The sequence below is a fragment of the Dasypus novemcinctus genome, chromosome 16 (genome assembly GCF_030445035.2).
Source record: "Dasypus novemcinctus isolate mDasNov1 chromosome 16, mDasNov1.1.hap2, whole genome shotgun sequence".
In the NCBI taxonomy this organism is placed as follows: Eukaryota; Metazoa; Chordata; class Mammalia; order Cingulata; family Dasypodidae; genus Dasypus; species Dasypus novemcinctus.
Genome location: NC_080688.1, coordinates 28216534 through 28238977, shown reverse-complemented (window position 1 = coordinate 28238977; position 22444 = coordinate 28216534). Strand labels below are relative to the sequence as shown.

General features: G+C 40.7%; 1 protein-coding gene across 6 annotated transcripts in view; it reads left to right on the top strand.

Moving 5' to 3' along the window:
* The window catches only part of ARHGAP28 (Rho GTPase activating protein 28), a 179983-nt gene that overhangs the window by 132009 nt on the left and 25530 nt on the right, over window positions 1–22444 (top strand). For all 6 annotated transcript variants that reach the window (XM_023591273.3, XM_004466963.5, XM_004466961.5 and 3 more), the window contains 6 exons: window positions 3645–3734; window positions 11058–11145; window positions 13604–13743; window positions 16918–17083; window positions 17188–17279; window positions 19517–19594. In XM_023591273.3, the coding sequence (XP_023447041.2) occupies window positions 3645–3734; window positions 11058–11145; window positions 13604–13743; window positions 16918–17083; window positions 17188–17279; window positions 19517–19594 (654 nt within the window). The remainder of the gene's footprint in view (window positions 1–3644; window positions 3735–11057; window positions 11146–13603; window positions 13744–16917; window positions 17084–17187; window positions 17280–19516; window positions 19595–22444) is intronic.

Here is a 22444-nt window from a genome sequence, read left to right as displayed (position 1 = left end):
TTATTATTATTATTGATTAGGATTGGAAATTGTGGTCTGTTTGCTCTGCAGTGGAACAGATCTAGTTCCCAAATGCCAAAATTGTTGATGTGCGCTCTTGTAGGTAAGTTGAGTTTGCAGAGGAGTGTCTGAATTAGTACACACCCTCCCCAAATGCAGAATTAACAAGGAAGGTGAAGAACTCTTAATATGTTTACTCCCAGGCAAAGGTGATTTCCTGTCTTTATTCTCCCATCCAGGTCTCCTGCGGAGGCCGCCTCTGCTCCCTCTCTCTTAGAGCCCTCCACCCAACACTAGAAGATACCACCACCCACCCCACCCCTAGCCCCCTGTATTTAGTCAGCATTTGGGGAAGTTTTCCTAAGGTCAGATTTAGGGACTATCTGCACACTTCAGGGAAGGAGGTCCACCTATAAACAATTTTTAATTATTTGTACCTAGAAAGTTCTATCAGTTGGTGTGCCACAGAATTCTTGTTTCCAGTGCTATAAAACAATCTGTTACTCTGTTTTCTGTCACTTTTAGTGACTTGGTGTGGGAAGGGGGTAAATGTGAAGCCAGGGAAGTATTGGATTCCTCTAGGTTCTTGGCTGTGTTGCCTAAAACGATTTAAGACCATGCCAGTTTAGTTAAGCCAGTAAAAAGAATTTATCGAGAAACGGGGAGAGAACAGAGCTTGCTGAGAAATGGGAGAGAAGGTTGGAAATACGCACTGAGATTTGATGAGGGCTCCTCTAGGCAGAGAGAGCGAGATTTGGCTTGGGTGTTACCTTTAACCTGTTAACTATTCCTCCTCTTGCTGATGTTTAGGGGAGGGGCCCCAGCTATCTGCTGTTCTGATTGATTACCCCACCTGTCAGTTCCCCAAGGAACCCAATGATGAGGTCACTTTTGAGGATACCTGGGGCTTTCTGTCTAGTTCCACGTGAGATTTTTATGGCTGGGATCCCAGCCTTGTCCTCAGGAGGTTCCTGGGAGGGGCCTCCCAGCTGGGTAGTCTGTGGGCCGTATCGTCTGCCAGGCCAGCTGCCGCCCCCCTCTCACTATACCAGGGTTCTTAAGCAGGGGTCCCCCTGTGCTGGCTTCCCAACAGGAACATAATGAGATTCACCAAAAGACCCAAGAGATCTGTAGAAAGATTTCAGGGGGTCCATGAGCTTGAATTGAAAAATAACAACTTGTTGTCTTTGTTTTTTCTGACCTCTAACTGAAATCTAGCATTTCCTTCACTTTGGAATGTGTGCAGTAAGTTACAGTGGCTTTCATTTCATATCACAGTGCAGTTGTTGCATATCTTGAAAAATCACTTACGCTCATCCATACTTGGGAATTACAGTAGTTGTTAGACCTGATGCTAGTTAAGTGTCATAAAACTACCTGCCACTACATTCTGAGAAGGGGTGTGTGGTTTTCACCTGCCTGGCAGAGGGGTCCATGGAACAAAAAAGTTTAAGAAGCCATGCACTATACTAACCTGCCTCAGGTGATTATCAATCATTTTGACCTAAATTTCTTATACTAAGTCTTTCATTATATGTCTCTTGAAAAAAGAGAAATACTTTTATCATACCATAAAGTAATGCATATTTTTCATAGAAAATTTAGAAAATATGGTCAAGCATGATGAAGAATAACAGCTTTTTATAGACAAAACGCTCTATGGTTTCATAGGTATCAATTTTGCAATAAGGTTCCTCCAGTAAAGAAAAGAATATTCATGTCTTATTTTCAGTAGAGTCATTGAACACTAAAGCAAAAGTCTCTGGACACACACCCAAGCTTTACAACCCAATTGATACGGATGAGAAACCTCACTTACAAATACATTTCCTGTATTTGGAAAAACCAGAGTTTTCCCAACATTTGGCAAATGTGAAGTAAAGACTGAGTAAGATAGATTTTTAAGAAGGCAAAATCATTTAGTTCGTTTTATAACTGAAAACAAAAATTACTTGGAACAGTAGCAAGTATTTTCTAATCACTGCTGCATTAGTCAGCCAAAGGGGAATTGATGCAAGATACCAGAAATAGGTTGGCTTTTATAAAGGGTATTTCTTTTCATGAAGAGTATTTATTATTATAAAGGATAGAAGCTTACAGTTACCAGGCCTTAAAGTATAAGTTACTTCCCTCACCAAAGTCTCTTGCCACATATTGGAGCAAGATGGCTGCTGACATCTGCAGGGGTTCAGGCTTCCTGGGTTCCTCTCTTCCCGGGGCTCCTTTGTCTCTGGGCTCAGCTGCTCTCCTTTCTCCCATGTGTTTTACTTCCTGGGCTCCAGCTCAAAACTCCAACCTCCCTTCTCTGTGGTGTATTTTATATGCTAGTCCCTGCCCACCAAGGGGACAGGGACTCAGCATCCTACTGACATGGCCCAATCAAAGCCCCAATCATTTTTTATTCAAGTAAAAGTGAAACCTTTGAAATCAGTATGATCTAATATGCCCAGAGGAGCAGACCACTTTGCAAACATAATCCAGTATCTATTTTTGGAATTCATAAGTAATTCCAAACTGCTACAACTGCCCAAGAGAGTCATACAGTGTATCTGAAGAGCAAGATTAGGCCAGTTAAGTATGTGTTTGGCTGCTTGAAATAGCAAAGTAGTTGTCACTGGGTTAACATGGAGAAGCTTAAGGTAAGTGATCCATGCATGCCTGGGGAGCAACATGGTGCCAGCTGGGCTTGGGCCCAACCAAGTTTGACTTTTCAGCCAGGCTTTTACTTGGCCATCATCCCTACTCTCCTGAGATGCTTGGACAGCTCCAGGCTGTCATCCATAAGTCTGTCGAGAACGTTTATCAGGAAGTGCACTTGGCCCACTGGTTAGGGCATCTGTCTACCACATGGGAGGTCTGCGGTTCAAACCCCGGGCCTCCTTAACCCATGTGGAGCTGGCCCACACACAGTGCTGATGCTCGCAAGGAGTGCCATGCCACGCAGAGGTGTCCCTTCATAGGGAAGTCCCACGCGCAAGGAGTGCGCCCCGTAAGGAGAGCCGCCCAGCACGAAAGAAAGTGCAGCCTGCCCAGGAATGGTGCCACACACACAGAAAGCTGACACAACAAGATGACGCAACAAAAAGAAACACAGATTCCCGTGCCGCCGACAACAGAAGCAGACAAAGAAGAACACGCAGCAGATGGACACAGAGAGCAGACAACCGGGGGGGAGGGGGGGCGGGTGGCAGGGGAGAGAAATAAATAAAATGAATAAATCTTAAAAAAAAAAAGAGAGATCGTTATCAGCTGACCCTCTTCTTTTCCATCAGGAAAAAGTCTCTTGTTAAAATTACACACATAGACCTCATGGGCCAAACTTAACACGTTATCACTTTTGGTTGCAATTGATCCTTTTAAACTTTTTGGTTTGAAGCCTGTCTCCCACGGTATTGTTAAGGATGGTGGAGTTTGCAGTAGGCAATAGCAGCGTCTGCCTCAGAGGCGTGTGTCTATCACAGGAGCTGGTGTATGGCCAGCTCAGGCTCATGGTGCATGAATGGTGGAATGCAAGGTACAGTACACAAGCTATCTTATCTGTGTCTCTTGCCACGCCTACCTAAATATGTACACATCATGGGATGCACAAACACTTTAGAGTGTATTTGCCCGAATAAGAATGGTACTTTTGTTTCTCCATTTAGCCAGATGATGCTTCTCTCAGCATTACCTGTCTGTCGGACGAGTCCCAGGATGAAGAAGGGAGGTTTGCAGTTCCCAGAGGTAGCTCCGTGGTAAGTGACCATAGGGCAACTGAGAGTGGGAAGGCAAGAGGCAGCAATTGTTTCTAGACAGATAAGAAAACCTTGGACAAAAATGATCGTTGCTAAAATTTCAGAGAAATCACACCTGCCACCAATCATGTAGCAATTAGGAAGAAGGAGACTCCAACTCAAAAGGGAACAAAATCTCAGGTTAAAAGAGAACTCCATAACGTAAGACCACTGAGGCCAGAAAACCAATGAATGTTCCTTCCATTTATCGGGTTTGAGGTTATTTGTTAACTTTGGTTACCTTTGCTGAACTTGTACAGAAAAATAGTAGAGGTTTGATGACCTGGCTTGACTCTGCCATCTCAATCCAGAAGTTTCCTTTAACCTGCAGAATAACTTAAAACCTTCATTTTGATATTGAAGACTCTCCACCATTTCCAGCATCAGCTCTCAGGACCCACCCATACAAACCCTCTACTTCAGAAAAATGCCTTCACTTGACCTGAGTGATACAACTTACACTTTGTCAAAAGCTCTTGTCATTTCCCCTTTCCCGCCCACACCAGGAATTCCCACTCAGTGTGTGGCGGAGGTTGTGATTCTCTGATGGCAACTCGATGGAAGGTAGCAGACATGCAGGGGGAGCACAGCCTGATGTCGCTCCAGGCCAGTGGTTTCTCAACCTTTGTCCATTTCAAGGCGCAGGATAGCTAACATTCACTGGCCTGACACACTCCCAGGAGAGCCCATCATTCGAAGAGGTTACTGCTTGTTAGCCCCATATAAATTAGCTCTTCTGTTGTGTTTTTTTGTTTCATGGTTAGGGGTTGTTCTGTTTGGTTGCACAGGATCATATGAGAAACAAAATAATGGGAGTGAGCTGTTTCAAGGAGTAACTTATCAACAGATGGCATAGCTAGGCTAGGGTTACCTGATTTCTGCTGGCCATAAATCCAGAGGAACTTAGGAAAAGACTATGGCCATCCATAAAATATCTTGTTAGGACTTTAGGAATTTCATTGAACTTAAAGATTAAAGAAGGAATTGACACATTAAATATCATGTCTTGCCATTGAGAAGCAATAATTGAGTCTTTTCATTCATTTATATTTTCTATCCTGCAGTAAAGTTTCATAAGTTTCTTTTAAGTCTTACACATTTTTTCATTTTTAATTGGTAGGAACTTAATTGTTTTCATTGGTATTCAGAAGGCAAGTTTTTCCATGATATTTTCTAGCTTGTATTTACAAATATAGAAGAAAAGTAGTTAGTTTTCTGTTTCTCACAACCGTGTCTCTTACAGCTTCCTTACTGAAACTTCTTTTTATATCTAAGAATTTTTATTTGATTTTATAATTTTTCAGATATCATTTGCAAATACTGCAAGTTTTGATTTACTTAGTCTTTAAAAAAATGGTTCATGTTATTTCTTTTCCTTGTCTTAGTAGACTGATCAATCATTTGTAATTATGGGCATCTTTGGATACGGTCTTGATATTCTCATGAATTTTTCCATGGTTTCATCATTTAGTAAAATATTTATTTTAGGTTTCTGAGCATTTTAAGTTTTTTTATACCAGGAATGGATACTAAATTATATTAAATAATTGTTCAGCCAGAAAATGAAAAGATTGTTTTTCTTCTTTAATCATTTACGTGAGGACATTACATTGATAGGTTTTTCTAGTGTCAAACTATAACCGAGGCTTGAGTATATGAACTTTAACTAGGTTTGGATAAACCTTACTTGTTTTTTTCTTTTATTCTTTTACTACACTGCAGAATCTGGTTCACTATTACTTTAGTATTTTTAACTCTAATGTTCTAATAATTGAGATTGATGTGTGTGTGTTTAGCTGTTTTGTGTGTATGTATATATATGTAAGGTTTTTGTGGGGTTATATTCATATTTCTGCAAATGTATTGAGAACTTAGAATCTTTTTCAGTGTTCTGGAGTCATTTATTAAACTGTGGTATAAATATAATATATAAAATGTATAATGTATAAATTTGTGGTGTAAAGACCTGGTATTGTAGGCATAAAGCTTTGGTTAATTTTTCAATGGATATAGTTTAGGGCTTATATTCTTCTCTGTCCCAACATGTATGAATTTTGGCAATGTATATTTGTTTTTGCAAAAACTCCAATTAGTTAGAATTTCAAAATACGTTGTTATTAATTATATAAATACATGTATATATAAACATTTAAGTACATACACATTTATGTGTGTAATTTTTTAATATCTGTTTTTGTTTCTAAACAAAACCATCATGATATAGGTTGTTGCCTACATCAGCAATATTTTTGGAGAAGTAACTAGCTTTAATTAAGCCTACTGTTTTCTATTGTTTTAATTTATTTAATCTTTTCTCATTTTTTCATTCTTTCTTAGGTCTACTTGAATAATTTTTTCTAGTTTCTGGGATTATAAACATTTTATTTTTGTCCTTTGTTATTGGCATTTAAGTTAAGAATGCATCTCTGAATAATACTTTGGTTACTCTCGTGCATGTTCGGTATTTAATACTCTCATTGAATTTTAACTTTTAATTTATGATTTCAAAGGGGATTTGTTTTTTTAAATCCAATATGTCATCAGCTAATATCACATCTGGATAAATTTTCTTATGATTATTCTTTTTTATTTCAAAACGTATTGCCTGTTGGTCAGTGAATGTGGCTTATTTAAGTTCATATTTGGGGGATTTGAAGCAGAATGGCTGCGAGATGTGGATCTCAGGGCCAGGAGAGGAAAGTGGGAAGCTTGTTGCCTCTGTTAACCCCAGTGTAGACAGCTTTGCATACAGAATTATAACGTGGACTCACGCAAATCAGAGAACAAACCAAGCAGCCCATCAGAGAGGTCAGAAACAGCTTCTGAGTCAGTGACTTCTGCAAGGAACAGAGCATGGAAAGTGGTGTGCTGTTAACATGAAAGAAGTATCCAAGAAAATGCTCATCAGTGTCTAGCTGTAGGGGGAAACCAGAGCACATAGTACTGGAGCTTTACAATTTAGAATTTAAAATGATCCTCCCTGATCACCCACACTCCTCTCTCTCTAATTAAGCTCGGAGTAACTCAGGCAGCAGAGCGAGCTTTGGGGGAAGGAAAACACTGCCTTTTCCTTATCACTGGTGGGTAACTCTCTGGTCAGACACATTTGGGGGAAATGGCATGATGCTTTGATAAACAAGCCAGGAAAGTTTGTTTTAAATGGGGATGGCCTTTATATTTGAAATAAAATAACTAATAAACATTTAGTAATGACGCTTGTCTTAATATGATTTTTAATGGGTAAATGGATGTATGCCAAGCATCTAGCCTTTTCTCTCAACTTTTCTGCCTCCGAACTCAAAGACTATTGACAGTCTGAAATTTCTGTTTCTATTTCACTTTTACTATGTCACTCTCAAGGTTTAACAAGTCAGTGTTCTTTTCTTCTTAACCCCTGTGGTGCTAAGTCTCAGCTCCTCTGTCTGGTTTTCTAAATCTTCCATAATTTTAGCTGACCCTCTTGACTAATTTATTTCTTCTATTTTTCTAATACCTTGCTCCTCCTGGCAAACCAGTTTCTTCACAGTCCCCTGGAGCTTCAATGATTCAGACATTTCCATAACTAAAATTTCTACTTCCATTTCTTGCCTGAATACTTTCACCTATCTCTGTTGCCTTTTTAAGCCCTTTCCTCATTCCTGATTCCAACTCAAGTTCCTCTTCAGTGGAAACCTTTTTGGTGATACCCTTCCTTTCCACTGCTCTCTATTAACACACTTAAAGTTTGTGTTAGAGAAATTGACTTTTAAAAAAATTAATTAAAAGGATTTAAAAAAATTTTTAAAGACACTTTAGCTTACCATAAATATTACATAAAAAAATATAGGGGATTCTCATATGCCCCACCCCTTTCCCTTCCCACACTTTCCCACATTACCAACATCCTTCATTAGTGTGGTACATTTGTTACAATTGATGAACACCTGCATATTGAGACATTGCTACTAACCGTAGACTATAGTTTGTATTATAGCTTACTCTCTGTGTCAAACCCTCAATATTATTGCAAGTGACTCTGAATCTTATTCTTCAAAAATTGAAGGTCAGTGCTCACCATAGTTCTGAGGGGAGGGGGAGGGAAGAATAGAATAGATGGAACACAGGGCATTTTTAGGGCATTAAAATTTTTCTGCATGATCTTGCAATAATGGGTGCAGGTCATTTTACATTTCATCAAAACCTATAAAAGTGTAAGGTGCAAAATGTAAACCACAATGTAAGCCATTGACCACGGTTAGTAGCAATGCTTCAGTATTTGTACATCAGTTGTAACAAATGGACCATCCACTTATAAAATGTTATTAATTGGGGAGAGTGGAGAAATTAACTCTTAAATGTGACTTGTCTTTTAATAGTCTTCCCACAGTGTTATTCTCTTCTCTATTACATTGTAAATAACTCAAGAGGAATCTTCACAACTCAAACTTCCACTTCACTCAAGAAAGTCCCAGAATAATTTACATTACAAAGAACAAGTGCTCTTTAAATACAATAGGCTGGCTGTGGACTTGTTAAATCAACTCATCAGTTGGACACTTCTCTCTTTTTTTGTTAAAGTTTTATTGTGATTTATATATATTAAATTTGCCATTTTAACAACTTTTAAGTGTACAGTTCAGTGGTATTAATTACATTTATGATGTGCTACCATCATGACAATCTCTTTTTTAAGAATTTCTTTATTATTTTTTAAAATTATTATTATTATTTTTCATTCTGTCCCCTCACCCTGGAGATGGCTCCCTCATCTTCCTGCTTGTTGTCTTCTTTAAGAGGCACTGGGAACTGAACCTGGGACCTCGCACGTGGTAGGCGAGTGCCCAACTGCTTGAGCCACATCCACGCTCTGCAGGTCGTGGCATCTACTGATTGTGGTGTCTGCTCATTGCGGTGTCTGCTTATCTTTAGGCGGCACTGGGAATTGAACCCAGGACCTTCCATGTGGGAAGTGGGACTCCAATTGCTTGAACCACATCTGCTCCCCCTCTTTACAGATTAAAATACTTGAAATTAGGTAGGCGTTAGTACCCAACATCACCTTCAAGCCCTAAGCAAAGTCTTAATTTTCAAAAGTGTTCTCTCCTAGAGTTGAGTTATTTCAAAGTCCTTCAGAGTATTCCTCTGTTGAAAAACTTAAGGAAACCACTGAAAAGTAGCCAGTACCTTTTTAGGCTTTTGGTGTATAGGTTATCTTTATTCTGTATTGAGTTTTTAGAGCTATTATAATTTTGACTGACAATGAACTGCATGATCCTAGATCTTCTTTGTCTTTTCTTTCTCCTACTAATGATAGGAATTGGGCATCTGTGTTTTCAGAATTTAGCCATATATTAACATCTTATTTATACAATTAGAAGTATGTCATCTCCTTTGTTTATCTATTTTAAAAAACTTTTTTTAGGTACTTAGATTATACAAATGTCATATAAAACATATAGGGGATTCCCATATGCCCTGCTCCCCACTCCTCCCGTATTTTCCCATATTAGCAACACCCTTCATGAGTGAGGTACATTCATTGCAATTGATGAATACATTTTGGAGTATTGCCACTAAGCATGGATTAAAGTTTACATTGTAGTTTCCTCTCTCTCCCACACAATTCTGGAGATTATGGCAAAATTTATAATGGCCTGTATCTGTTCAGGACAATTCCCAAGTCCCAAAAATGTACCCCCGTATTGTACTGTTTTTCCCTCTCCCTGCCCTCAGAACCTCCAGTGGCCACTGCCTCCACATCAATGATATAATTTCTTCCATTGCTAGAATCACAATAAGTCTATAGTAGAACACCAGGAAGTCTACTTTAGTCCATAGTTGTCATCTTTGAAAACAATAGGAGGGGAAGTAGATGCAGCTCAAGTGGTTGAGTGCCTGCTTCCCATGTACAAGGTCCTCGGTTCGATCTCCAGCACTTCCGAAAAACAAACAAAAAATAAAAAAAAGAAAGAAAACAGGAGGCTCAGAATCCGAGAACAGGAGGCTCAGAATCCGAGACTCTCTTTTGCAACTCAGGTAAAGGTAAAGGATTTTTCATGAAACAGGTTTCAGTTTAATCCTAAATAAATACGAAAATGAAAGTAATAACATTGGACTCTAGGGAAAAAAGATATGTAGCCTCAAACCAAACAGGTTTTATGTGTGAATAGCATGTAAATGGTTTTTGATAGAATAAAATAGCAGACTTCACAAATATTCACAAATAACTTCCACATTAAAATTTATCTGGGTAGATAGGGTAGGATTTGTTGTAAACTACTTACTAGTTCTCATCCAGACCTGAGTATTAACTCAGTGTGCAGGGCTTTTCAAAGATAGGTACACAATTCTGATAATGTTGAGGGCAGATCATTGCTTTGGCACCGTCTCAACAAACAAAGTACCAAATTAATGGAAAGGGGGAAGTGAGCTAGAAATGATATTTAATATTTTAGTAGTTATTATCAGTCTGTATTTTGTAGGGAAGGAATTAATATGTTAATAGGAGCTAACTCATGTGGTACTTTCTGTGTGCCCCTTCTTGTTCTCATTCTACGTGATTTTTACAGAATAAGTCGTTCAGTCTTCAGAAAAACCCTTTGAAATGTGTTCTGTTACCATCTCCACTCTACAGAGGAAGAGACTCAGCAATGGAGAATTCTAGTTACTTGCTCAGTCAGTGGTAGAGCCAGCATCAAAACCCAAGCAGCCCAGCTCCACCTAGTTAGGCCATCCCTCAGAGTTTAAGAACAGCATGTGTGGGAGCAGATGTAGCTCAAGTGGTTGAGCTCCTGCTTCCCATGTACGAGGCCCCAGGCTCGATCCCCGGTACCTCCTAAAAGGAAATGAAAAAAACCAACTCTCACTGGGGAGCAGATGTAGCTCAGTGACTGAGCACCTGCTTCTCATATATGAGGTCAATCCCTGGTACCTCAAAAAAAAAAAAAAAAGAGCAAAATGTGTGACCAACTGTATCCAGAATAATGAATGACATAATGTTCAAATTATGTGACATTAAGCATTGTAATTTCTTCATCTTAGAAAGGTACCTGTGGCAAATATTTAAGAGCTAAAAAGCCATGATTATTTTGACTTGGCTTAGCTCCCTTTTGAGAAATAGATGTACTGTACAAGACTGAACTAAATGTGGGGGGGGGGAAAAAGGAAACCAGAAGCAGGCCATCTATGCAATCATGAATTGGTTTTTGTAAGAACGTGTCTACTGCAGAAAATAAATCAGACTGAAATACGGGCCACACTGTATTTATGGTAAATTTTTTCTGCTCATCTTCCCTTGCCCCACAGTCCATACTCGAGACTCTTCCAGACTTACCAATTCATTCCAACGGAGCTCCAGACCCTGGACCGAAGCCAGCGCAGAATGCTGTGAGGGGTGAGTGCGATGACCTATTCAACGTAAGCCGTGTCGCCTCCCTTCTGCTCTGACACTCAATGCAGTTAGCATAGCGTTTCCAAAAGCACAAGGTAATTGTGTTCTTCTCCCTGCTATGATTCTATTATTTCCAACACTCCTCCTACTCATCCCCGAGCACTCCATTCTGTCACATACAAAATTAATTGAGCCAAATTGGAAGCAGAGTCTCTTCCTCCATTACAACCACCATGTCATTTGGACACGGCTCACTTGGGAAGTGTCTTTGATTTGGGGCCTCTTTCACAAGCAACCTGGATCTGCTTCAAAGTTAAAAGTAGGCCAGGAAGTAGGCCACTTCCAAGAATTGCTTCTTACTATTCCAATTTGCACAGCACTGAAGTATGTACATTTACAGGGTTTGACTTTTTTTTTTTCCCAATGAAATGCGTTTATTCCCCACCTCATCCAGCTTTTGAATCCAGAACCTGTTGCAAGATTTGGTAGCATATGAATGGCATATTTTGCTACCATTTTCCAAACTGATAATTTGAAGTGTCTACTCAAAGAGGAAAGATGTTTTCCTTCTGAATTTAAAGATTTATTTCTTTGCTCGTCTGTAGGTTCTTTTAAAATGCAATACCAGCTGCCTCTCTCCCTTGCCTAATTCCAGGACTGCTTTGGGCACGGCCCTCAGGATCAAAGCCACAAGTTGCAGCCCTGGCTGAAGGCAGTTATATTCTACTGCCCTTCTCTGAACTTCTAATTTCAGCCCCGTCAGGAGGCAGGGCTGCTCTTCTTACCCAGGGTATCTAAATTGACTTAGCCTCAGAAGGGTTGCTTCCATTTTCACATACCTAGTTGCAAATGGATTTTCAACAGTGACTGTGATGAAAAAGTCCCACACAGAGGTGGCCATTCAACCTCCACTTAGGGTGGCACCAAAAATGTTAAAAATTGTACTTATTTTGTGATATCCCAAAGTTGTAAGATCTTCAGACTGACAAGCCTGACTCAATAAAATAATAGCATAATGTTTAGCATTGTGAAATGAAATTTTACGGTGTAAAAAAAACAAACAAAAAATGCAATGCCAACCATGCAGGCTATTAAAATATTTTGTCAATGATAGCTGCATTAAGAGGGCTGCTCTTGTTTTAATTTTTATAGCACGGTACTTTCTTTCAAATAGAACAGGATTATTCAGTATGATTCAAAAAGCAGAAAGAAAACCTCTGTATAATGGAAGTTTTATGAATTTGAGGGATATATCCTCCTTCAAAGGACTGCTGAAAGTCATTTTAAAAGGTCAAGACAAAAACAAATGCAATCGTTTCTTGATTCTGCCTAAATCTCATACTGGCCTGAACCTGTATTCAAATGAGTGAGGAAAAGCCCAGCTAGTTGTTGATATCCTTCTTCAGTCCTTGCTTTCTTTACACAAGCATGAAAATATATTGTCCATCATACATTTCTTGTTCTCTGCATCTTAATCAAATTTGGAATGGAATTGCTTTTGATATATGATTAATTAGGCTTTTGCTTATTTCTGCCTTTTTCTTCAGTTGTATTTGACTGTCCTCTAGTCAGTGTCTTTAGGAGAGGGGCAAAGAGAATGAGGTGTTTTTTTTTTTTTAATCAAATGATTATTTACCTTATGTATTAACAGTTTTGCCAGGCAATGAAATTATTATAAACCAACATCTTAATCAGAAATCAGTTTTGGATTGCTCAAATGGTTTCTGGGTTTACTTGTTTTGAAGCATGCAATCTATCTTCTTAATTTTCAAACTACCTTGAGGTACATTTGTATGGACACTCCTTGTAACCCATTCAGCTCATTCTTTTTTTATTGTGGTAACATGTAACAACATAAAATTTGACATATTAACCTGAGCTCATTTATAATGTACGTCATACAAGATCAGATAACCAATATCAGATTACAAGGATTCAGATTAATTCACCTGAACAAATCTAGCAGGAAATTCAAACTGAGTTTGAATAACTATTAAGAGGCAAAACTTTCATGGGTTGGAATAAAGACAGGAGGAGTGAAATTCTCGAGGAATTCCAGGTGAGACTCATATCCCTTCCTCTTCTGGTTTCCCAAAAGCCACAGCATTGTGTCTAGATGGACAATTTTAGTGTCATGAGAATATATAGAAATACTCCATTTTTGTACTTCTCTCTAATAATCTTCAGTGACTTTCATGACACATGAAGACCTAAAATAAAACATCAGTTTAAATAGAAAGCTTGCTTAGATAATGAGGCCAAATTCATTCAAATGAAGCCTGATCATTCCATATTCTTGTTTAGCTGAAATCCAGTGGGGGAGTCTGATGCTTTACCTCAGATTCAAACATTCTAATGTACTTAGAGAGTCACCTGTTAGATGTTTTGTGCTTATTTTCTGGTAAATGGCTTTGATAGACTAAATGGCATATTGAATACTCTACGCCTTGTATTTTTTTAGGTGACTTTCTGGAAAAGAACATTGCACCTGAGGCTGAAGAACTGTCCTTTGAAGTATCGTATTCAGAAATGGTTACGGAGGCCCCCAAAAGAAATACATTTAAGAGGTCAGATATTAAGAAAGAAGACTGTGCTTTAACTGTAAGTAAAACCTTTCATGGTTATTCCAGTAATTTCCTATGAGTGCTTCACAGGACAAAAGTAGGATTTTAAAAAATTTCTCTGCAAGTGCACCAGAGGATTGTGGGAGGCCAGGCATTGTTCACCCCAGGGTGGGGACACCATTTGTTGCTCAGTGTGCAACCTGCCTGGCCATACACGGCAGCCCTGTGAGAAGAGGAGAGGTGAGGGTGTACCCTGAATTCTGTTTTACAGGTAAAATGGGATTTTATTTTCTGCCTGGCTTGTGTGCTTTCATGCACTTTATAGTCTCACTTTACTTATAGGTCAATGCCAACCCTAATTGTGCCTGTAGAAGCCACATGTCACAGGGGTTATTGAAAAAAGTTAGTCATAGCAACAAGGAGTGGAGCTTTTAGGACAGACACAAGTAATTCACCAAAAAAGAAATTCAGGGGTTTATAATTTTATCACGGGAGGAGCGAGTAGAACCATCGACTTCATTATCCTGAAAGCCCCATTATGTATATCCAGGAAATTCTATGCTGAAAGCCCGATATGGAATTTATGTTGCTTTGATGTATTTCTTCCTCGATAAATGCATTTTTGAAGTGCTGAAAATATGGAGCCCTGAATATTCTGCCTTTGCACCAGTTCCAGACCATGATGGAGAGGAGCAGGAGGGCAGGGACTACCTGTCAGCCTCACTGACCCGTGTGTTCCAGTTGGAGGGCGGACCCTAAAGATTACTCCCCATTTTACACCTGAGGAAGGACCAGAGAGGCTAAGTAACAAGTCCACAGCCCCACAGCTAGAAACAAGTGACAGAATCAGGATTTCAACCCTTGTGTGTCAAACTCCAAAACTCCCTCTGGTCCCTAAGCTGACCGTCTCTGTGCTGGAGGGCAGAGAGGCTTTCTGGATTTCGGGGAGTCCTTTCGAGTCTTTAGAGAAGAATTACCCACGAGTGGGCAGGGGACCCCTCGTCTCCTCCTCTGAGGCGTCTCTTCCTGGGGTTTGGCTCAGTCGGGGGACAAGGCAGCCTCACACGAGGAACTCTGAGTAGGGGTTAGCACGCAGCGATTGATCAAGAAATGACTGTGCTTCTTGTTTTGTATTGTGGCCTAGATATGTATCATTGTGTCTTAGTTTTCCAGGCTGCTAAGACAGACACCACACAGGGGGTCGGCTTCACAGGGGGAAGTTATGGGCCCCTGGTTAGGAGGCTGGAAGACGTGCTTCCCACCCTGTGTGTGGCATTCTGGCCGGCGTCCTTGGGTCCCTTGGCTTTCCCTTCCTGTGGCGAATTCCTCACCTTTCTCTTCCAGGTTCTTGCTGACCTCTGGCTTCTGCCTGCTCCCTTTGGCTTTTTTTTTTTTTTTTGGAGGTATTAGGGATTGAACCTGGGAAGCAGGTGCTCAACCAGTCGAGCTGCACCCGCTCCCTGACTTTCTCTTTACAAGGCCTCCAGTGGGAGGGTGAAGACCCGCCCTGACTCAGTTGGCCACACTTTAACTAAGAATAACTTCTTCAAAGGGCCCTGTTTGCAGTGGGTTCGCATCCCCAGAACGAGTTAAGATTAAGAACATGCTTTTTCCTGCGGTACATAAATCAATCTGCCACACGTTGGTATATGGAACTTTACTCTCACAAAGAGGGTGAAATAGGGAAACGGACTTTGGCCCAGTGGTTAGGGCGTCCGTCTACCACATGGGAGGTCCGCGGTTCAAACCCCGGGCCTCCTTGACCCGTGTGGAGCTGGCCCATGCGCAGTGCTGATGCGCGCAAGGAGTGCCCTGCCACGCAGGGGTGTCCCCCGCATAGGGGAGCCCCACACACAAGGAGTGCTCCCGTAGGGAGAGTCGCCCAGCACGAAGGAGGGAGCGGCCTGCGGAGGAATGGCGCCGCCCACACTTCCCGTGCCGCTGACAACAACAGAAGCGGACAAAGAAACAAGATGCAGCAAATAGACACAGAGAACAGACAACTGGGGGAGGGGAGGGGAATTAAATAAAAAATAAATCTTTAAAAAAAAAAAAGAGGGTGAAATAGCTAAGCACTTCATAGCACAATATATGCCACAAACCACATCTTATATTTTATTGTCTTAAATACTTAGAGTTCCAAGAAACAATTACTGAACAAACAAATGAATGGATGGATGGATGCATGGATGGATAGTTGAAAAACTCCAAGGATGTGCTAATTTAGAGAAACTCTCTGTTTTAATACTAGGTTTCTGATAGCAAAATATACCTGTGGATATTATATAGGAAAAATCTGTGACTTTTAAAAGTCTTGCTGATTAGATCCTTCACAATATTTCTAGATTATTGAAGCTGTTTGCATTGTTTTGTTTTATTTTCCCCGCTAGTGTAGGAATGGAGACTATACTGGGTATCATTGTCTTCAAAATGATAGTAGCATCATTTGAAACTTTCTGTGGATTTTGCCTTTTAAGGCTATATTTTGAACCATCTAAATCTGGTTTTTAGGGTGGAATAACTGCTGTCTCAGCAAGCATGTGTGAGCAATTTCAGTTGGGAGGTTACCAAGAGTCTCTTAAAGTATGCAATTTAGAATAGGTGGTGCCTATTTAAGGACTGACTACTCCCTCCCTCCCCCCCAAAATTCTAAAGCTTTGCTGGATAGTGCCTAGGCCAGGGGTTCTTAGCCTTTTTTGTTCTGTGGACCCCTTGGCCAGTCAGGTGAAAACCACAGGCCCCCTGAGTCCAGACTGTACTGTGTATTATTTAATAAATACATCAACACGTCCCCACAAGAACACTGTCTTTTGAATTTCAGTGCAAGCTTGCAGACCCCTTGTTGAGAACCCCTGGCTAGATGGTGCTTCTTGGTCTGAGTGTGTCACAGGCATGTACCTTCCCCGGCGCTCCTGGTCAGAAGCAGCACAACACAGCATGGCCCTTAGTGGAAGCCGTTTCCACACTTGCGATATCCAGTGGTGCAGTGACTCAGGCCACTTCTTTGTTTCTAAATTAGCACAGGGTTGGTCTGCAAGTATTTAAAAAATGCCTGTGATGTCTTTCTGTTGTCACAGCATACTCCTCAAATTTTTTGTAAATAGTATATTTTCCTGTATGTATTTGGAATGTCTGGGTGGCCTTTGAATGAAGGTCAAAATATGTTCCTTTGCTGTAAAATACAAATAAATGTCTTAAATATGTATTTTAGAAATTCATTGTCCAGAAAACGAGATTCGGCTTAACAGAAGCAGGGGATCTGTCTGTTGAGGACATGAGGAAGGTCCGCCATCTCTCCCTGATTGAACTGACCGCCTTCTTTGATGCCTTCGGCATTCAGCTGAAAAGAAACAAAACAGAAAAAGTGAAAGGACGAGGTAAGGCAGAAGACCCATTTCTTCTGATTTTAACCTGGAACAGGTTGGATATGCCGCTCTTTCTGACTCTCCTTTCTTTCTCCCTTTGTTATCGGACAATGAAGACAGTGGCATTTTTGGGGTTCCACTCACGGTGCTATTGGACATTGATCGAAAGAAAGACCCTGGACTGAAAGTGCCCCTGGTATTGCAAAAAGTGAGTAGAACGTAAATGAATGAGGACCCCGGAGAGGCACTGTTGATGGTTTGGTACTTTGCAAGCCCACTTACGAATGTGCGTTAGGAAAGAAGGTGCTAAAGCCCTATTAGGACTCAAGCCTCTTGTTGGTTTTCAACTTTAGTCTGTGCATCCCACGGACATTGCACTAGCACTGGAATCAGTTGGCCCTGATCTGTACTTTTGGAACCTTTTCCATTGTTTGGCCACAAAATCATCAGGTGATGGGCATAGAAACTCTGCTACAGCTTCCTTTGGTTGTATTTTATTTTATCAAATATTATTTGTATGTATGTGTTTGTGTGTGTATTTGATTACTCACTAGGACAAATGATCACCTTATATTCCTTGCAATATGCTTATCAATCACAGCAGTATCTACTGAGAGGTATTATAGGTTGGGTGACTTTAAAATACGTATGTGAAATCATTTATAACTTTTTCAAACAAAGGTTAGTAAAGTCTAAAAATCAGCTTATTCTGGTGGTTTTTCAGGCTGGGAAGGCAGGGTACATTCAGACAAAGGGAAGAATTCTGTTGGAAGGGAGTTTGGGAAACTGAGTCTGAAGTAGGATATACAAATATCTCCATGGCCATCATGGTGTAAATAGCTGATTTGCTTTTAAGTCCGTTTTTTTTCAATTGCCAAAAATTTACACTGGTTTATGTCAGTGTGCCCTTAGTCAACAGTGACGTCCCATGGCAAAATTTAAATTCCGCGCACAAATCTTGTTGAGTTTTACGATGAATTTTTAGGTGATATTAAAACGATTATCTGAGGAAGCAGATACTTCATTCACACTAACTTTCTATGTCTCTCTTCTATCTTCTATTTTTGCATCCCATTTGAGCCACTCCTCAAATCAGGTGACTGGTGGCTGACGATGGGAGCAGGGAGGGTGACACCAGAGAGCCAGCGCTCCTGGCGCCATGCTCTGTGCCCAGGTGCCGTCCACGGAGTGCCGCCTCTGCACGGGGCTGGGCCAGTGCCATGCACGTAATGTCACGTCTGGCGGCACTGAGCAGCCTCAGGAAGTTGGTGTTAGCATCTCCCTTTTACTGATGTGGCCACGGAGGCCCAGAGGGTCAGGTAACTTTTCTAGCAAGAGGCAGAGGCAGAGAAGATGGACAGGAGGCATCTCAACTCCAGTGCCCGTGGAGACGCCAAGACATTTTTCCTTCCTTGAATTAAAACCAGAATTATGCCCCTTGTTCTTTATGTAAAGGACATCATTTGATGAAAATCCTTGAACTCTAAGGCTGAGAAGATTCAGTAGAAGTATTAATCTTATTATGTAGACACATAAAACCTAGCACCGAACTTAGCAATTAGGAGTTCCAGAAATGCAGGTTAAACCAAATCCGGATTTGTCTAGCATTTGCTCCTTAGGAAATGTTAGCACTCATGACAACTAATTTTAGCTGTTCCTCATTTGAGACAACTGGAGGTACTACTGTTCCACTTCTATGGAATGGTCTTCTCTGTGGATGCAAGTCTCCCTCCTAAATAACTATTTCTCTCCATACCCGCAAAGACTACCTTACTTAGTGCAGCCACATCATTTCTTGAAGGGAAAATAGCATGGATTCTGGATCCTCCTCTTACTGTGTGTGACCTTTGGGACAGTTGCTTATCCTCTTTGTGCCTCATTCTCCTCAGCTTTAGAATGGGGATGATAATGGTACATCCACCAGAAGATTATTGCGAGGACTAAATGAGCTCGTGTATGTAAAGCACTGAGAGTTGTACCTGAAGCACAGCACGTGCACAGTAAATGTTAGTGCTTATGTCTGTCACCACCATTACCGCGAGAGCTCATGAGAGCTACTGATCTTTACAGTTTCTAACTCTTTGGTCAGCCTTCCAGAATACTTATCTTTTCTTGACCAGGGTGAGTACAACTAATAATAGTGAGTTTAGAGTCTTTTCTTATGGGTCATTCAGCACAAAGAGTAATCTGATCCTAAAGTGATGAAGGAACAGCCTATTATGGAAGTTATAAAGTAGCTCTAAGCCTCCATTTCCTCCTCTGCAACAGTGGAGGGCAGTGTTGACATCATATGGTGGTTGTGACTGTTTAATAAGACCTTCAGGTACTGGGCACAGAATAGGCACTTGGTAATTTATGGGTTTTCATCATCATCATCATCATAATTTCATAGGGTTTTTAATAACCTGGCGGTATTTACATCTTCAGTCTATCATTGCTTTCTAGTTTTTTGAAAAAGTTGAAGAGTCGGGTCTGGAATCTGAAGGAATTTTTCGACTTTCGGGATGTACTGCCAAAGTCAAGGTACCAAACATTTTCTCTCTTCTGAGTTAGTCCAAAGCCCGCTGAACTCCATCCCTGTGAGTCCCCAGTGTTGAGTTTGTTGCCACTTTCATTGTTCATTTGATACTATCACTTGACCCCATATCACCTGGTCCCACCTGGTATTCTCTATACCTGTGATTAAATGGTTGTTCCATGACCACGAGTATGTAGCTTCTAAATTAAAGCAACAATTTAAAAAAAACCCACCAACAATGGGGCACCACATTGAGTCACCTTCAAAAGCTGCTGCTTGTCCTTAGTTTACAAAAGTTAAAATGTCCCATCACTGTTTTGTGGGTTAAATGCTTTAGTTTGCAGTTTTCCTCCCAGTCACGTAACTCATTAAGCATTATTTCTATTATCAGTTGCTGTCTTTCCATTATCAGTTGCTGTAAAGTTAGAAACATTCTTTGGCTCTCCTTTTATTGAAAGTCATTGTGAGAATTTGTAGGAGCAGCCATAACCACTACAGAATTTACTTAGCAGTTCTAGAACCCAATTCCATTTAAGGTGATGTTAAGTTACACACATGAAGCCACCCATGCAACGGGAATGCTTTCTCTTTGTCTTCTTCCTTCTATTAGGTGACACTCCCTGCAGTTTAATAAAGGAAAGAACCATTAGAAAAGAAGTGCTTTTCTCATAAATTTCAATTGAAGTATCCCACTATGTTTTCCCAGTGGGCTCACAAAATGAGCGCTTGTCCTTCCCCTCTGATCAGGCCCTGTTTTGTGGACATAAAAGCCTGAGGAAGTATTAAATGGTGAATACAGGGAAAGCTCTCAGGGTGAGGGAGAAATAGACCTGCTTGCCTTGAGAACTATCGAAAGGAAATGCATACAATTAAAAATCAAAAAACAGGAAGGAAAAGGAAATGTATGGAAACAAAAAAGCATTTCTTCATTAATTCATTTTGGTATGTATTTTGGGAAAGCCTACTTGTGTTAGAAATCTCAGAGTTTTACGTAGAAGTATATGATATGTCATACTAAGTGGGGACAGGGATGAAATAGACTGTGTCTGTTGGATCTTCTAGAAAACGAGAATCAGGAGTAGAGAGGATTCTTGGGGGATGCTGCTTGTGAAAGATTGAAAGGGGAGCGGCCCCGAGAGCCTCAGAGCAAGACACTGTCCTGAGCTTCCCTCCCCTTAGCGGAGCCAGCCCTGGGCAGAAGGGGCCAGGCCCCCAAGCAACCTCCCCCCACCCCCCGCTGGGTCTTTCTGCCAAGGACAGAAGGACAGGATGTGGCTCACAGAGGCACATGCCAGGTGGGAGGTTGGCTGCCCATGGTTTTTTTGCAGCTGAATGGCCAGCTCTTTCTGGAAGGGAGGTGCTGCAAGGCTTTCCTTTTGCATAAGGGAATCAGGACAGGCTGGGAGGGCACATTTCCTGAGAGTGGAGATTGCTGACTCCTGGCACAAGTTCATTTGGAAGGCAGGCAGATTCCTAATGGCTCCCAAGTTTTATGGTTTCTACATTAAATCTGCTATTTGCCTCAGTTTCTCCTATGGCTGGCTCTTAGATAGACTTGGAACAAATATATGCTAAATCTGAGGATGAATGTTCTCACTAGTTTCAGTTAAGTCTTTGCTTGTGTCTGTAGAGTCAGAGAACCAAAATAAGGTTAAAGAAATGAATTTCCTAAATAGAACTAGACTCTCTCCTCCTAAACCTACCTCCACAATTGAGAAGCTGGATTTGTGCATATTCTTTCTTGTTCTAGTGCATGTGTGCATGTGTGTATCTGTGTGTATGTGTGTATACATGTGTGTGTGTGAAAAGCCTGATAGAGGTAACATAAAATTCCATTTTTCTAAATAATCCAAAGGAGAGCACATGACACGACACTTCTTAGTGTAATGACACTTCACATCATAGCAGAAGCTACTTTCTATGGCTAATCTTTGACTGAAAAATGCTTGTCAGGGCTATAATTTCTTTCAAGTGTTAGAAAGTGTTAGATGTCATTCTAATACACACGCACACATTCCCAAACCACATTTAAATAAAAGTTGCTCTTCTCCCCTAATCAGGTTTCATGTAGCTTCAGCCTACATATTCCATCACATCTTAGTCAGAGAAATGCAGTCCAGATGTTTTCAATATTTGCGCTGCAGGAAAGCAAATGTGGAAGAAATCTTAGATGGAGAGCAGAAACGGGAACCCATTGCCCTTAGAAAGGAATTCCTTCCTTAGCTCTTATGTTCCACCACTTTTTTTTTTCTAATTTCTGCTGCTAAAATGTTTTTTTTCTAGTAATGCACTAGGGGAAAGACAGTTTAAAAAAATTCATGATAATTTACTCCCATTGTGGCAAGGAGATGACACAAACACCATCACTTCTAATGCACCCGTGAGCATCCAACAGTGGCTTGTGCTCTGAACGATGGGGGGGGAGCGTGAGAGGAAGCCGCTAGTTTTAGCCCAGCAGGACCCAGCTGCAGAGCTGGTGCCTAGAGCTCAGGCCTCAGATCATTTGGAACCGATTTAATGCTTTGCTGTTTCCAACAAAGTTTCTTTTCAAAAAAAAAAAGCAGAAATCTGAGCAGGGCACAGAGAATATAGTTTATGGAGGACTGTACACCGTGCGATAGGTAGATTTGCTTTTTTGACCGGCTTCCGTTCTAAGGCTGGTCTAAACAATTTATAATTACATTACCTGGTTCGTTGGTTTCCTCTCCTGAAGCCAAAGGTTGGCTGTTTGCATTTTTATAAAACTACCTCAGAAAGGGAAGCAGGTTGCATTTTTGCTGAGAGGGATTTAAATATGGGACTTCTGACCCTCATCCAGTGTGTATCCTTTTCTAAGGTCAATGATACCTCCCTTG